The sequence below is a fragment of the Lepisosteus platostomus genome, chromosome 7, assembly GCF_059453375.1.
Source record: "Lepisosteus platostomus isolate fLepPlt1 chromosome 7, fLepPlt1.hap1, whole genome shotgun sequence".
NCBI classification, from domain to species: domain Eukaryota; kingdom Metazoa; phylum Chordata; class Actinopteri; order Semionotiformes; family Lepisosteidae; genus Lepisosteus; species Lepisosteus platostomus.
Window position 1 is genome coordinate 7,408,804 of NC_142617.1, and position 17,387 is coordinate 7,426,190.

At 36.6% G+C, this 17,387-nt stretch overlaps 1 protein-coding gene across 1 annotated transcript; it reads right to left on the bottom strand.

Annotated features, from left to right (window-relative positions):
• Nucleotides 1–2,479: 2,479 nt before the first annotated feature.
• zpld1a (zona pellucida-like domain containing 1a) lies at nt 2,480–9,958 on the bottom strand. The gene is made up of 10 exons (XM_088641903.1): nt 9,847–9,958; nt 9,270–9,490; nt 8,552–8,733; nt 7,741–7,813; nt 7,050–7,147; nt 6,065–6,145; nt 5,648–5,819; nt 5,218–5,326; nt 4,068–4,097; nt 2,480–3,679 (listed from the first exon to the last, which is right to left on the bottom strand). The coding sequence occupies exons 1-10, from the start codon at nt 9,950–9,952 to the stop codon at nt 3,504–3,506; spliced, it is 1,248 nt and encodes a 415-aa protein (XP_088498029.1). The 5' UTR covers nt 9,953–9,958; the 3' UTR covers nt 2,480–3,503.
• Nucleotides 9,959–17,387: the final 7,429 nt, after the last annotated feature.

Sequence of the window (17,387 nt, forward strand, 5' to 3'; positions counted from 1 at the left end):
ATGGCTTGCTCCTTTGCCAACCTTTATTATAGTCTTTCACAAACCTCTTGATGCTCCTGGAATTGAGAAAGAATCAGTTTGTAATTTAGGCACTTTACAGTTAGTCAGGCAAGTCCAGTGTTTTGCATTTAAAGGCTGGGATGTGTTAACATGCAGAACAGCCAATGCCATGTCATTTTCTATCCCTCTCAGCTACTGTGCATCACATATTATTATTTATGTTACAAACACAAAACTGTCACTTGTACCATGATTTAACAATGCGCACTTAAGGCAACAGAAGATCGAATTCCCCAGTCATGCACCGTCACGGCTATATCATAAGTATTATATCTGTGAACTTTGTGATGCCATATTTTTTTTCTTAGAAGAGAATTCCCCTGGGGTTCATTCTTGGTTTACTGAACAAACGCCGTATTTTAAGAACAGGTTCAACAAAGGACAATCCTGAGCTTTGACCAACGTAGTACTGTGAAACATCAGAAATAGAGGGGTCTAGAGGTCAGCGGAGTGAATGCTTTTGCAAAAGTGTGTTAACAATGGCCATTTAACAACATAGATATTTATAGTGTGAGACTGTGTAATTGATATCTCATAAAGATGAGCCTGCTGCATAGTTAGCATCATCTGGACAGTGAGTGGTACATTTACATTTAACATATTGGTTTTTGTTACTGGTTGTTGGCTATTTATGTTGCTGTTTGTGTGCCAGGTCTTTACGCAATGACCTTTTAAACCTATTTTATTCCATGCTTTATTTGACATCTTGATTTTTTCTGTCTATTCATGGGGTTGTCTTCCTCATCCCTTCATACTCCAGAGATTTTGCTCAGTGACTGAGGAAGCAGGCTGTGCACTGTACAGACATTACAAATGGATTAACCACTCAGAAAAGTGCTTTACATACCAATATCTGATAAAGGTATTGTACTTGCAGGAGCTCTTAGAAATGTCTTCCATTAATTTGCACAGGATGGCTTTGTACATAATGTATAAAATTGTTACACTTATTTCAAATTGAGTTTCCTTGGAGGGCTTTTTTAATATAATGACACTTTGTTCTTATCCAATCTCTGTGTAATCATTTTGTTCTGAAATTGTCTAAAATATCATCACATTTATATTGTTTAGGAAAATTCCAAGGTGGGAAATGTGTCAGCAATTTATTGCGATGCAATAACCATGTGTGGTCTCTGATTTATTTAAAACAACAAATGCAACAAAATATAAACATTAATAGAAAGCTTTCCCAATGTAGTCATTTGTGTGACTGAAATCATGCAAGGATCTAATGTTTTGAAGAATGTAGTTCATACTTTATCAGGTTTTTTTCAACGTAGGGTTCAGATACATTAAGACCTGAAGCTGCAGTGTAGGTAAAACAAAATCTCAGTTTGCTAATTCAAGCATATGAAATGAGTAGTGTATTCACACTTCAGTAAATACAAGGCTGAGAAAAAGGAATAAGTTATTTAAAAAAACTAAATTCACATGCCATTCATTGACGTCTCCCAAGTACGAATAATGTGACATACAATACTTGCTAAAGGCTTTGATTCAAAGGAGAAAGGGCGTGGACTCTGGGGATTTTGTCTAAGAAAGCAGCACAAATAATCTGAAAGTGGAGTGTAAAAGTCACATTATGTATCTTCTTCCAGATCTCAGGACTCTATAAAGAGATGAAGCAGGAACTTCCTATTGTGTCCAGCTGAGTTCCACCCAAAACATTATGTTAAATAAGCCAGGTTGGTCTGTGTTCAGTATCACACAAAGACCTCTTCTGTTTAGAAGGCAATTATACTTTCTAGAACACACACACAAAACGTTTACTGAAAGATAAACTAGAGACAAAAATAGTGACAGCCTTAATCTGTATTTTGTATTTCTTCATTATTTGAAAAGATCTTAGGTCGTTACCTGTAGCATTTGGGCTGTAGACATGCATAAATGGAATGCATTACACATTTATCATTCGGGATTGTGGCAGATATTAAATAGTAGAGAACTTGAACACAGTTGCAGAGATAGTCAAGCAGGTGTGAGTTACAGGTAAGTTGTATATAGGGAAGGTGGTACAGTAGTTTAGGTAAGGACCTTATCAGAATAGCCTAAAAGTTTCTATAGAAATACCTACTGTACATTCTCTATAGAAAGTTTTACTGTATCTATAGGTTTACTATAGTAAGAAGCGAAGGCATCTTACAAGAGTGCTCATGGGTGTTACGCCTAAGCAAGTTCCTAAACCATTGTTTTGTCCTTTAAGGGGAAAATGTATGTCCTGCTTTTAGTGATTCTGTAGCAGCAGATGTTAATGTAATAGTTCTATCCCCTTGTTTCTTTGAGATTGGATTAAAACAGTAGGTAAATATCTCATTAAAAAATGGCTTGACAGGGGTTAAAAACTCTGGAGTACCATTGGAAGGAAAAACTTCAAACCAGTGTTTAATTATTTAAAACATTTATTTCAAAATACTGCAGCACAGGCACATTACCAACTAGTCCAACACGAGGTAATCTAAGTGCAGATGGGCACACTAGCTGGAAAACCAACTACTTTATAAAATTTACAATGAAAACTGAAAATGCAAAACCAGAATGAATGTGGCCCAACTTTATTTTCATGTGACGCATAACAACGTGCCATTCAAGCTCATTTAATTCTACTTCAATTCAAGAAACATGCTAATTAGTTTTAAAGAAAAACAATATTCTTCTAAATCTTTTAAAGAAAAGCCTACACTTATTATAGATGTTGTAAATGTTTTTAAGGGTATAGTGTTTTCAAGATGAAGTTTTAGTTAACTGAGGAATAGTTGTGAAGGATCATTAAGGTAATCATTTGTAAGAGTTGACTTCAGCTTTTCAGTACCTAAACACAGGGGCCATTATTCTTAGTATTTACTTTAAGATGATAGAGATGTCTTTACTGGTGTTTTAACCTAAACAAAGCTGCTACACTGTTGGTAAGAGTGTGTGATGGTGCATGGACCTCCTCAGATTTAATGTGATTGTCTATAAAGCTTACAGATTAAGTAATCTAATTCGATCTTCAATACCTACAATAAAAAAAACACAGATTGGTACAGTAGTTGATTTACATTTTACAACATTATTTATCTGTGGTTGTGTCTTTGACCCTAAACCCTGCAATGGAAATAGAAAATAAGAAGCTGAGGTATTGAACATATTTACTTCTTACCTGCTGATCCAGGAAATAATTTTCTGTTATTTCAACATTAAGGTATTTGTATAAAACAATCTTCTGCTCTAGCCTTGGGTTAAACGATAAAACAAATAAACAGCAGTATTCACAACTACAGTACGGCTGTACAATACACTGCTGTTGTAATCACATAATAGGGTCTCTTGTCTACAATACATCATATCAGGACTTACACTGAGAAAACAAAACAAATGATTTCTGTTTTTTATAATAATATATTGTAACGAACCCAAACAAGTTCGTTTTAGAAAAACAAAAACATTAACACAAAAAGTGAGTGTCAGTTGAAGACTGGGTTCCTGGTTCCAGACAGCACTGCAGAGTTGTGCTGCTTCCCTTTGAGCAAGGTGAGGGAGAGGATGAAGAAAGAAAAGCTCATAACTCCTAGAATAATGACACCAGAGATCAGAGCGCTTGTCACTGAATTCAACTGGAAGGCCGGGCCATTTAGCTGCGCTGAAACAAAGTTAGAAAGAACTCATAAATTGAGGTTTAACTAAAGAGCATAATTCACGAGCCTATAATTGTTACTAAAGTATTATGATACAAACGTTAGTTAATAAAGGTGCTTCTGTGATTTCTCTTATACGGTATACATATACGAACAGTGTACGTTGGAATTCCATAATTTCAATGATTAAATTTTACTTGACTAAGGTTGTCACCAAGCATTTTTTTCACAGTTTGTAAATTGAGTATTGCTATGTTCTGTGCCCAGGTGAACTGTGTTAAGATCTAGTATTGATTTCTAAAGGACTTCTGAAAAGAATGTAAACAAAATTTCTGGTGATATTGTGTTGTTAATTTTGTGATGCTCTTCTCAACACACAACACAATGGCTTACCTAGCTGTGAGTTGTTGGTTGGAGTTTCATCTGTAAAAGAGGATGAACTTAAATTATCATTAAAATCATTAATGATTTGCTTTTGACAGGCATTCATAGACTTTGAAATAATTTTAACACATTCAGAATTCAGAAATGCACTATAAGGGAATTTTCACTCTATCTATACCCTCTATATCTGAGAGACGAGGATTTTCCAGTTACCTGTTCCTTATTAAAACTGTTTGTCCATGCATTTGTAAAACAACAGTTCTAGTATTACAGGTGGAATCGACATACAGTTGTTATGATGCAGCGGTAAAATGGAAAAAGTCATGTCTGCGGGACAGGCTGTGGAATCCAATTGCTTGATCCGAGTGAAGGCACAAGGAGATATGAGAGCTGGCGGAGATGGCCCAACAGAATCAGTACAGCGAAGGCGGGTGTAGACTGACGAGCAAGATATGCGCTTAGCAGCGTGACTGATCAGAGACTAAGGGCAGCTAACGGGGCAAGCTGGAAAGAGGGTGTTTGGCACAATGCTGGGCTAAAGTGGTGATAAATGACAGATGGGGAGCTGGATCGCAGCGCAGTTTGGAAAAGGCTGAGAGAGATCAGGCAGGTTATCCTTCTCTGTAGCGGACTAGTTGTGCTGCAAACACTTCTCTAACAGAAGGAATCTCAATGACAGAGCACTGGACAGGGTTTTAATATCCTGGGCTAAATGGGATGATTACCCGTTAAGTGGGGACAGGTGGCTGGGCCAACTGGCCCAAACGAGCCCTCATGGGAGGTGTGACCTCTCATGCAAATGTGGTTGAGCTCCCCGAGTTCTGGCTCTCCCAGGTATTAAAATAGCGATACAGAAAGTTCCCCAGTTCTATGATCATTCCCAAAGCATTTTATATTGCACAGATGTGAATGTCCCATAATGTGTTCCGCAGGGAATCATCCAGCTATAACGAGAGCCACACTTTATTCTTTTCTTTCTAAATGGCTCACTAGAACCAACAGCACCTTGAATCCTAATGTAAGGAAGAAAGGTAATGGGGCTGAAACATATGCAAAAAGAACCAGCTCTTTTAGACCTTGTTGATGAAAGTTATCACTTTAGGATCTCAACAAAACTGCGCCATCTGAACAGCACTCTTCAGGCGGAGGATGCACATACCACTTCTGGTGATAATTGGACCAGCTGTGATGACTGCGTTTCCAGAGGTGCTCTGAGGTTTGGGGGTCACCTTCTCCGAAAGATCTCGTTTCTTTCTGCTGCCGCAGATCTGTTATCAAGGTGTGATGTGAAAATGAAAGAATCACATTAAATCATGTACCATATAAAAAGAAGTAAAGAAAGATTTGGGGGTGCTTATTTGCATTTTGAATCTATGGTATAAAACAGTATCACACAGAAATCAAAAGACATGTGATGTAAGATCCCTGGTTCATAAAATAAGTATGATGAAGTCACTAGTCAACAAATGAATAATAGTGACATAATGGTGATGGCTTCTGATTAATAGTTTAACAACAGGAATGCAAATGATTATTATTATTATTAAAGATGATTTATACTATTAAAACCTGTGTTTTTAGTTTCTTACTGGCATGAGTAAAGGGCAGTCATCTGCCTTGCAGAGCTTGGTGACACAATGCAGAAACACCGTTGACATTTTCTGGTTTTTGTGCTTGACAAATCGGAACACTTCAAAGGAAAAACGGCCCATTTGACTTTTACCATTTTCAATAACCGTCGTTTGCGGGTCTTTGTCACAACTATTTCAAGGGAAAAGAAGAGAAATAGAAAATCTGGTGACTACAGTTCTCAAACACACACAAAGTACAATATCCTGCTCTTACTATGATTTACACTTATGAGTGCCGCTTCTACACACGTAAAAAGTTAATGCGTCATTAACAATCTGCTAGTTAGCATTAGTTACACTGACAGAGTACCACTCTCATTTCCTTGACAATTTAGGCATATAAAAGAATTCCATTATATATAGATGTTTAATTACCTAAAGAAAAGGTCATATCGAAGTTCATCACTGGGATTTCCAGAAGGAGTTGTATAACAGTAGTCCATCATAACATTCCATCTGTTGAGTGATTGAAATAATTATAGGATTAACTTTTTTTTGCCAGAAACAATAGAGTTCTTAGTGGACCTGCAGTTTTGGGCTCATTTAGGCACTAGTGCCTCATGCCAGAATAGGAATGGAATAAAATTGCACAATACTTAAAGCTGTCACTAGGATTTTTCTTGGTTATGTACTGACTCTTTTGGGATATGGGCTTTTATAATGCTTTTTGTTGCATTTGGCAGTCGGAGTCAGTCCAGAGAGGATAGTAGCTAGATTGTGTGGAAAGAGACATCTGGTGCCACTGTATCATAATGGATTGGATAAGGCAGAGTTTAATGGCAAAACAGACCATGCTTGCTATATTAGGGACTGTCGCACAGCTGTTTCCCTTGTGGTAGAACTATTTAAAAACATGAGAAGCTTTTCTGTTTTGGGATATTCTGAGGTTACGGACACAGAAAAATAACATTGGTCTTTACTGCAGCAGCATTGAAATGTGTCATAAAATACAAGAGGGCAGTTGCAAAGTGAAGGAAGAATGGCTGATATGAAAACGATATGTGTACAATCTAGAGCAAATCGCGGCAGTTTTAATTTTTAAGAGATGCCTGTCTCTTACATATGTGAAGTGCAGTACCGCCTTCATGTTTTTAAAAACAGTTTGCTGGTTCTCAGAAACAGAGTACCCAGGTATTTCTGTTCATTCTGCACTTGGAGAGCAAAGAGAATGAACAGCCTCTATAACTTTCTTAAAATTGTGAGATATAGCTGCAACCTTAATTTAAACAAGCAACAAACACAAGAGCAAAAAAGTACTGTATTGCTTACAAATGGCATTAATAATCTTACAAATAAAAACCACGTTGGAAAAAAATATGACACTGAACTAGTATTTTTTACTGATGATGTACACTGTTACCTCCTGTCGAGATTGGTGGCTTTCACTGCTGCAAACACCTTAGTCTTTAGTGTCAACCCGGCCATTGGTATGGAGAGCTGTTGTGCGTAAGTTGAGTCCTGGAAACAAAATACAACCAAGATTGAACATTGAGGACAAATATTTTTTTCTGCAATTTTAAGATATTAATTTCATTTGTATTTATTTTCACATACCTACATATTTTAAACAATGGCTTCTTTCCATCGTAAAATATTGCTATTTTGCACACGTTTATTTAAGACTTGCATTTCTTTTAGCTGAGGCTGTTTTTTGTGATCCAATAGTTTCTCATTTATATTGATTTTTTGTACACTTAGAACATACAGTAGATGTATTTTTAATGTTTCATTCATAAGGTTTTTTTCTGATCAAATGTGTTTCATTTTAAAACCAGAAGAGATTTTATAAAATTCAGCTTCAGAGATTTCTTGTAAGAGAATTTAACCACGAGCTGCTGTATTCTTCAGTGGAAATTTGCATTTCATCTCTCCAATGTGCTTCACAGATGTATTACAAAATAGTCTGTCAGATGCTTTCAACATTTTCATATGCTGTGCTTTGCTTTTTAATATGTACTGCAAAAATGCTAATTGATCTAATGGTGAATTATAATGGCTAGCCTTAACAACAGAAACTGATGCATTTTAATACTAATAAATTCTTCACTTACATTGTACAGGAGTAAATTCAAGGTGCTTAGAAAAGTACCATTGTTTTCCTTCACAGATATAGCAGCAGATGACCTGTTAAAAAAAATACCCTAATTTTAAATCTTAAAATATTACCTTAAAATGTTCAGTCTGGGAAAAAAACTAATTTTAATTTACTTTAGACCTATTTTTAGTCATAGATATTCAAACAGGTAGGACAAATTATGAATTACAACAAAAACAGATAAGAAGAATCATTAATTTTATGGACTCTTAAACTTTAATTTACAGTTTAAACTTCACTATAAATATTTAATCTAGGAAAGAAATAAAAAAATAAAAATGAAAAATGTTGAATAAACCTTCTGCTTTGTGGTTATTCTTGTAAAAATGTTCATTTTCAATTTGACCATTTTAACAATTCTCTAATAATTGCTATATGCTTGTATGCCTGGCTATCTGGTTTCTGGAAAATTACACAGTACATCATTGTACCATCCAATATCATACTAAGATTAACTTATTTTAACTCTTCTTTGAAAAAAAGAATAAATTCAATTTAAGAAATAAAAGCCTCAAGTATATCTCAACAACATAAGACTATCTATACTTTTATACATTATCCTCCAGTTTTAGATGAAAGTGTTCCTTTTTTAGCTTCTGAGTTTTTATTTTTAATATTTCAATTTAAACCTTAATTTTGGTATTCTGTGATGTGTCTGTGGATTATAAATAAAAAGAAAGAACAATGGACATTGCATTTGGTCTCACAGGTAGAAAGGCCAATTGTAGTTTTGGAAATTTCTTGAATTTTCAGCAGAACAGACTTACGAAGCTAGTTGAGTGTTGTTGACCAGATACTCCAAAGGATAGCTGCAGCTGAATTTGTACAGCAGTCCAGGCAAGTAACTGATAATTGTTGGTGGATCGGGGGTGTCAATATATCCTGATATATTCCCAATTTGCACCAAGGACAGATTTCCAAAGGCATTCATGCCCTGGGCTGAGGAAACCTGCAAGAAAATTGCAAAAATATCCTGAAGCCCCACTCTGTAACTATGCTATTCTGCAACTGTGCTGACTCACACTCACACTAACAGCCATTGACAGACAGAATAAAATCTTCCAGCAAATTATCCCATTAAACTCACCCACCCCAGTGATTCCCATCCTAATCCTTTAATAGTCGGTCACGACAATGTACATCAGGGACACATATTCCCTGACTGACGCCAGAACAGAACCTAAAGAAAGAGGCCCTCATATTTAACAGCATTTCCTTTTACAGCAACCGGCTTTTCCGCCCACCTTTAAAAGCCTGCTGATATTAAAAGCGAACAAAAGAAATGGCGTCTTTCCCGTACTTTCTCCTAAATGATCGCAAAATGCCGTTTCGCTCTTACGGGGAATGGTCAATAAGAATGGACAGCGTCGCCCCTGCACGTGTGCCACGGATGTTGTAAAACAGTCTGGACTGAACTCTTATTCTTTCCGTCTTTAGTGTGCTGCATGTGCACAGGCCGAAACCTGGTTGCCGTGCAGCTCTTACCACCAGAGAGTTGTCACAGGATTCCAGAGTGTTCAGGCTGATGGTGAAAAGAACCACTGTGGGGAAGGTGTTGTTGTTGATAAAGCCCCGGCAGTGGGCATCTCCGTGGCGACCATTGAGGGCCAGGTCGGCATCAGTGTACCCAGAGAAGAGCACTGGGCAAAAGTTAATCTTCAGGGTGATCGTCTGCACCCCGCAATACACACTAATATCCCGCTCAGCTGAAGACGGGAGAAATCGGTTAATGCTTCGGCAATCAATTTTTGCTAAAATTGCGGATAGAAAGCTTTATGTCTCTGTGGATTCTGTGTCGTTTTCTGTTTAGTGTCAATTCACTCCCTGGGATATTTAATACAGCTGTTCATAAGATATTAAAAAATAGTTTTCTCTTCACCAAGTTTTCTTGTCTTGAAAGTTATCTGACTCACATACGGTTAGAACAGAAGACAGATTGATAAACACCAATTAATTCATACGATTAGCGTTTTCTATATTCTGCTACAAACTGATTGACCCAAAAAGGAATAAAAATAATACTTAAAATATCAGAAAAGAGAAGACGTTTTGTTTGCCTTACCAGGAAAGCGACTGTGGTGGTTGGCATCGCAGTTGTACCCATTGAACTGTGCACTGACTGAAAGAGCCTTACCTATAAGAAGGATAACCAAACATATTTGTTCCATTGCAGCACCTAAAGGAAAAGAAGACATTAGTGTTTCTTTTTCATAGGTATGTTTCATCCATGTGCAGTTCAGGATTCAAGAAATATTTCAGAGTGCTGAGGTAAACGAAGATAAGGAATGGCAGTACCATCGTGTAAGCATCTTCATAGCTGCTGGATCACATTGAGAAAATTTCAAACTAATTTTGTGACATGCTGCCGATTTCTGTCTGAAAACCTTTGGTTTGCTTAGGAAACTAAATTCTTCTGAATTTGGTTGCGTGTATTCCATTTTTATTTCATTTATGCCTTCAGTTTTCCGAAGCTGAGATAGGCGCTGTATTTTAGGAGAACAGAAATGTGAGCCAGAATATTAATAAAAGAATGAAACATGGGTCCTGTCGTTTTTCCCTGCTCTGTTTGCTTCTTTGGCTTGGCATTAAGTATTATCCTAAATAATAGATGTCAAGCACATCATCAATAACATTTTTTTTTTATTTTAAAACAAATTGGTTGTCAGTTTTTGCTTTGTTTGCCATCCAAAAGCTCCTTTATTTCCCAAATCCCTTATCACCATCTGATAAGCCAGCTTGGAGCTGGGAAACAATTAGGTAAGATGGATGGCATTGGCTAACACAGTGACTTTAAGATCAGTTTTTGCGACTAAATCAGTTGAGGCAGCCCTGCCAGCAGCCAGGAAAAAAACCTGTAAACGCTTTCACTTACCCTGTACCCTGGTAGACGGCTATTCAGCGGTTCTCCATGTGCTTTGGGCTCCTGCATGTGATCGAATGGTCAGCGCTGCAGACCTACAAACAACAAGAAACATGGGTCCCAGGAAGAAAACATAAGGAGTCATTATTTGAACACTTCAACAAAAAAGGGTTGTCTGGGAGAACATGGGAAAGTCCATCAAACTTCAATGTATTATACAAATCTTTTCACAGGCCCAGAAACATGAGGAGGTTTTGCAGTTTCCCACTCATATCCTTTCTGTTTGATTTTCCTCTGTCAACACACACAAACGGTTTGACGCTGCAAGAGGTCAATTTCGGGGAATTATCTTTTCATCGGCTGTTGGAGTGAGCTGGTCCGGTGAATGAAGCAGGCATTCTTTTGCTTTTTGGAGCTAATCTGCGCTGAGGTTTGTTTGAGTGCTTTTGACGCTTGGTGTCCAATAGCCCCATCAGCACATTTCATTTGCCCTCTGCCTGTGGCTGAGAACTCACAGAACTCTTCGCTGACTCAGGGTGGATCGTACTGCTGTTTCCCGCAAAGCGAACTAATTTGAAGTACATACATTTCTGACAGATTATGCCATTGACTTTCTCAGCTGGTGCCAAAATTCAAATTATAAGGTTGCATATATATGTTTCTTTGGAGTTGTTTCTTAGGAAATATACAGTGAAATGAATCTAATTATCTTCAAGAGCTGTATAACCTACCCATCCATTTTCTAACCTCTTTATCTAAAACAGGGCCACAGGGAAGTCAGCACCTACAGTACCAAGCCATGGGAACTGGACAGGATAAATCCTGTACACCAGTCCATTGCAGGGCACATACACACACAGCAATACTCACATTCACACCAGGGCCAATTTTCCCAAAAGCCAATTAACCTACCAGAAAGTCTTTAGACTATGGGAGGAAAACTGGACATGCAGAAAAAGTGGAAAACATACAAACCCTACACAGATAGCACCCCAGGAATTGAATCCACATGCTCCAAGACAGGAATGCCAACCACTGCGCCACCATGCTTCCTTACCTCTTTTATAAACCAGCAAAAATAGGTTGTATTGTTGATGTGTACCGAGCACTGAAAAATATACAGTCTGGGCCTTCATGTCCTGTTCTCATCCCATAACTGTACTTCAAAATAAAAACCTGGTAAAGATAAATGTGGAAATACACCGCCTGAAAATAAGATGAGAGCAAAAAAAAGGATGAAAAACACTACCAAACAATCCATATACATGGAGAATGAAAATAAGAATGATAATGATAATGAAAATGCTACAGCGTAGCCATACTACACTTTTTCAATACCTTGCACTAAGAAAAGAAATACTTGCACAAAGCAAATTCCTACAGCATCCATGCTAGAAAACAGAACAACAATGAATGCCAGTGCAAGTCCCTTTTCCTCCCATCAATATATGGTTATCAGATGGACTGGGGCTGTAGAAGTCAAAGCTAAATGGTCAATGGTGTTTTGCAGGATCTTCCTTTCTTGCTGCGTACATCATTGTGAGATTGATTGCTCCCAGTTTCAGGGCCTGCAAATGGCATGGTCACACTCTACCAACATAATCACGCAGTAAATACTGCAGTAAATATGCTACAACGTGTGAATCAAGCATTATATGGTTTTGGCAAACTGTTGTTAATACCTGAGGAGAGAATAGTACCTTAATTAAATTAACCTAATAACCACCTCTAGATTACAGTACTAGAGCATATTGTGTTTTTTTTTTGTTTTCACTTGATTAATCTTCTAATGTTGATGTGCAATTATGCAGTGGTCTACAACTTCACATTATGGTACAGGGAAAAGCAAGAGTGGGAGCAGTGTGGCCTGCATCACATTCAGGGGGGTTTCCTTTCATTCTCATGTGCTCCTTGCAGATCTTCATGTGTGTTTCGGATTAGTTTGCATAATTGTGTCAGCGATTTAAAGTTTAGGAAAACAGTTTGGAAAAAAAAATTGTCGATGATTTAAAGATGCCACTTAAATGTTAATTTTTCAGGCAAGAAAGATCATCTCTTACTCTGCTGGTAGAACCCCTTCGATTAACATTTAATAATCTTTAAAGGACGTGTATATAATCTTCTTTCCCATGCTAATTATTCCGCTATTAACGTTTTGACCTCAATCAGTCACATTAACGGCCAGACTAATTCTTAAATAACTCTAGATGTGCCACCCACAGGGACATATACCTGGCTCAGCTGTTTTGGATTACATCAGTGAAAATAAAGACAGAAATTCTGAGTTTTTCAGCAGTGCCTGACAATACACTCTGTTCTAATATTATCTTGGGTGTGTCCTGCTTCAGTTCTTAATGTTGGTCAAGAAGTATTTTGTCCTATTTAATCAAATTCAGATTTTCAATTGACACCAACAGGGTCAAGAAGAATGAAAATATGCCAGGGCTGGATTATAAAACTTACTGAAACTTAAATTGATATTGTAATGACCATGCTTATATTCGGGTAATGTTTCTCCTTAACAAAAAAGGCCTGATCATCTTTTATCTAAGATGAAATCGATACAGACTCAGAGTCTCCAGAAAAATATCGTCATCTGATATTAAATAGGTTGTGGGTAATCACTTTCCTTTTTATGAATGAAAGGGCATTCCTCTTCCCTTTTGTTCCTAACGATAATGAATTAAATGTCAATGCTTGCCTTACGTGCAAGCAGTGGGTATGATATAAAATACCCAATTACTAAAGCGTCATATCCAAGTTTTTAAAAATAAATTTTGAAACATTTCGTGACAAGTTTTTTTGGTTAGCTTGTGAAATGCTCGTGGGATTCAGTTATAAGGAAACTGCTCCTTAAAGTAACTGTTTAGTGAAATTGTTGCATTTTTAACTGACATTTCTGTTGATGATCAGTATACTTTTCATTTGAATAAAAAACAATAGAAAGAATCTCCAATTAGAGGAAAAAGTTTTATATTTAAATTGTTGTCTCATAGCACAGTGCGCTAATAAGAACAAGCAACTATTTTTAGAAAAAAAAAAGTAAATTTGATGGTTAGAAATAATAGGTAGGAAGACCAATGAAGAAAGTTAAAAACTTGAAATGACAAACTCAAAATACACGTTAAAGACGCAATAGTTTACTTCCACGGAAAACACAATAGGTTTTTTGAGGCACATTATAATGAAAATACCAAGGGATAGAAACCAATAAATGATAACTGCAGAAAAATTTCAGGACTGTTGGTTTAATATGCAGTAGGAGATATATAAAACTATCACTAATAGCCTTTTTATGTATACATTTTCACAAACAATCAACCCCAGCTTACTGCTTTGCCATTTGCTGAGGATAATGAGATCCTGATTCTGTTTCAAAGAACTCATGAGACCCTGTAAACTGATACAAATGATATCACGAATGTGTTCCTTGAAAAAAATCACAAAGATGGAAGAGAGGGGAAGAGAAAACGACCAAACATGCCTTCTCAGCACTTTACAGATAGAGTTTGCTAAAAGACCTGAATGAGATCCTTCAGACCGACAATCATTGTTACTCACAGAACCAGATCTGTCACAGTTAAACACTACATTCAGTTTCAGATTGAAAGGTTTATGAAAATTTGCCAAATGTAAATGTCTGAATATTAAAATATAAAGATATATTTAATTATGGACATTTTATAATGCGACTCTACCAAAAAATAAAAAATATAAGACCAGAAAAGAACATTTATATGTCATATGTCATACACAAAGTACTAGCTGTGCATTTTTGAGATTTTGTTTTATATTGAATGAGGTTTGAACAGATGTATACTTAATAATGTGGGTCAGACCATCATGTTAAAGAAGTTCCTTTGTGTAACATACCAGACAGAAAAGCCCTTCCAGAACTAAGCTATCTCCCTAGTGGGGAAGCAACAAGACCCCTATTGTTTATACATGAAACACTAGACTTTAATTCAGAAAATATGTTATTCAGAATTGATGCACACATTAGACTGAATCAGTTAGGTTGCATTCTGCTTTAAAGTGTCAGAGATCAGCACAGTTGCTAATCTGTACTGTGACTTAGTACAGTGGCGTCTGCAGGCTTCTGGGTTGCTTATTTCACTGACAGGACCACTGAAAGGGACCAGACTGTAATTATACTGACCCCCCTCTTTTCTAGGGCTACTGGGATAAGTATGGACTGGACAGGTTTATTGGCTCTGTGGTGTGTTCTTAGTGGTTACTATTTGTTTGCTTTTGTTTTGTTTCCCTGGTGTTGTGGTCCGGCTGTTTAGTGAGAGCAACACTAGAAGATGAACACTGTAGCTTAGGGAATAATAAAAATAAACTTCATTATATATAGCACCTTTAACAGTGGCTTCTCAAAGCGCTTAACAGTAGGAAAAACAAGCACACGCTGAGAGGAGACAGCAGAATTAGAGAATTACAGTAAGGGATTGGAATACAGCAGGACAGCAAAGGCGCAGACACAGAACCATTTAGGTGACAGAGCTGGCAGCATTGCAATGGGTGTGTTTCTGACTATGTGCTTCCTATTCCTCATGTTTGTATTTTTAAGATTTTGCAAGAAATGGGGTATTACTCCCTTATCAGCAAGGAGAGTCACTGATTCCACTTTCTAATTTACTTCCACGGAACCCCCTGTACATATATGTGCTTCAGTATTGTTGCCCTAGAGAAATATTGTAACAAAACAGCTTGGAAACGTCCATAAAGGAATGGGGACACACACGGGGATTAACTTAATTTGGGCATGAAATTGATGCTCTGAAAAATATACAAATGGTACTGTAAGTGCTGTAAAATTAATTAAAAGCGGAGTAATTTCATAACTGACCATATTAAGTACTTCATGAGTATTGAAATTAAAGGTGTTCAAGTGTCTCTGCTCATTAAAACACAAGGAGAGATGATCAAATATTTGGTTTCTAGGCTCTTTTGCTTGTGTGTGTTGACATAAATACTAAATTATCTCTTTTCCTTCAGGGTATGACCTGATGATTTTCCGGAAGATAATTACTCTGTTTTGGTTTTTTTTTTGCAGTGGTGTGGAATAATTCCAATCCATATTTGACATTTCCCCTTCTGTTTTCAAAATCGATTGCATTGAGATACCCAGCAATGTACTGTATCTAGTAAGCTACCCAAACATGCTCTTAAAGCTGATACCCTGGCATCTTTCAAAAAACAGCTGGATGAGATACTCAGATAAAATGAATATTTAAAACCAAATTAGCTATATGGACAGAATTGCCTCTTCTTTTTTTTTTGCTGATGTTCTTATGTTCTAACAGTATTTGAACACAATTTCCGACATTTATCCCTTTTTCCCTAATTTACTGCTTGTACACTTCTCTCCCCTACCAGATCACTGCAACATACAATTCATTAACAAACCATAAAACACACAAAGTTCTTAGACTTTCTTAAGGCTTCCTGAAATGTTTCTGCTGATAATGCTATGCAGATTCGGCAGTCTTGATACCAACGCATTCTAGAAAACATTTGTAGGAGGCAGAAATATGAAAAAAAAATTTTAAGAACAAATTGAATTTTAGAAAAAAAAACGTAGACATGGCTTGTGTGGCAAATAACATATAATGTTGCTGGTCTTGGCTTTGTATCTTAATTTCAGGCTTTGGTTGAGTCTGTTATTCCTTATCCTGTGGTGCATTTTATTTCACTTGCTGAAGGTGTACTGAAGCAGTTGCTCAGGCAGTGCTACAATGCCCTCTAGTGAGCAGGGACACAATGCTGAGCCACATGGAATACAGTAGGTTACGTCTTGATTTAAAGAAATAATATTATTGAATGTTAGTGGCAATATAATAAAACAATATAATGAGTGTATTACCGTTAGTAGTATTACTGTCCCCTGTTTTATTGCGGTCATCCACATACTTCAAAATGGTTTCATTTGAAGTAGAGACACAGTGAAGACTGAGCCTCCCATTTCACAATGCTAATGTAATCATGACAGTAATTACAATATGAAGACCAGGACATGTATAAATGATCTAAGCAAGCTCTACTGCAAAGTGCTTGAACTTCTTGATTCTCTTGAATATCTCTAATGACAATGAAGTCAACTTAAACTCTTAAAATACTGTTTGATTAATAGAAAATGCCTTGGTCCTATTATTTAGTTTAGCTACTCAGCTATTTGCAACTACTGTACCTGTCATATAGAATAACTGGCTTATTCCAAATTAGTTTAGAATAAGTGTTGACAGATTTTGTTGTTTGATCAATACCTCATCTGCTTGGATGCATCATTTATTTTTTATTTAAATAATATGTAGATATTTTATATTTTTGTTGTTATAATTTTTTATCCAAACTAGGTAAGTCACCAACTTTATACCACTCTTTACTAGATGACCTATAGGGAAATGAATCAATAAATCGAGTCCACAGAGACTATATGATCTTGAAGCCAACCAGAGAAACATGTAAGCTAAGCTAGAGTCTTATGGTATCTGACAAACATTAAAAAATAAGATACAAATAAATATACATAATAAAAAGAATACTCTAGTTTTGTGATTTTCAAAATATTATTTTGAACCTCAAAGGATTTTGGTCATCATAGTGAAGTAGTTAAGGACTGGGAATCTTCTACCTTTCATTAGAAATCAAATTTATTGACATGCTTTAGCATTTACAGTTATATTGGTTTGAAGTGTATTGGTAGGTTATAAATATAAAATCCTACAGGCACAGGCACA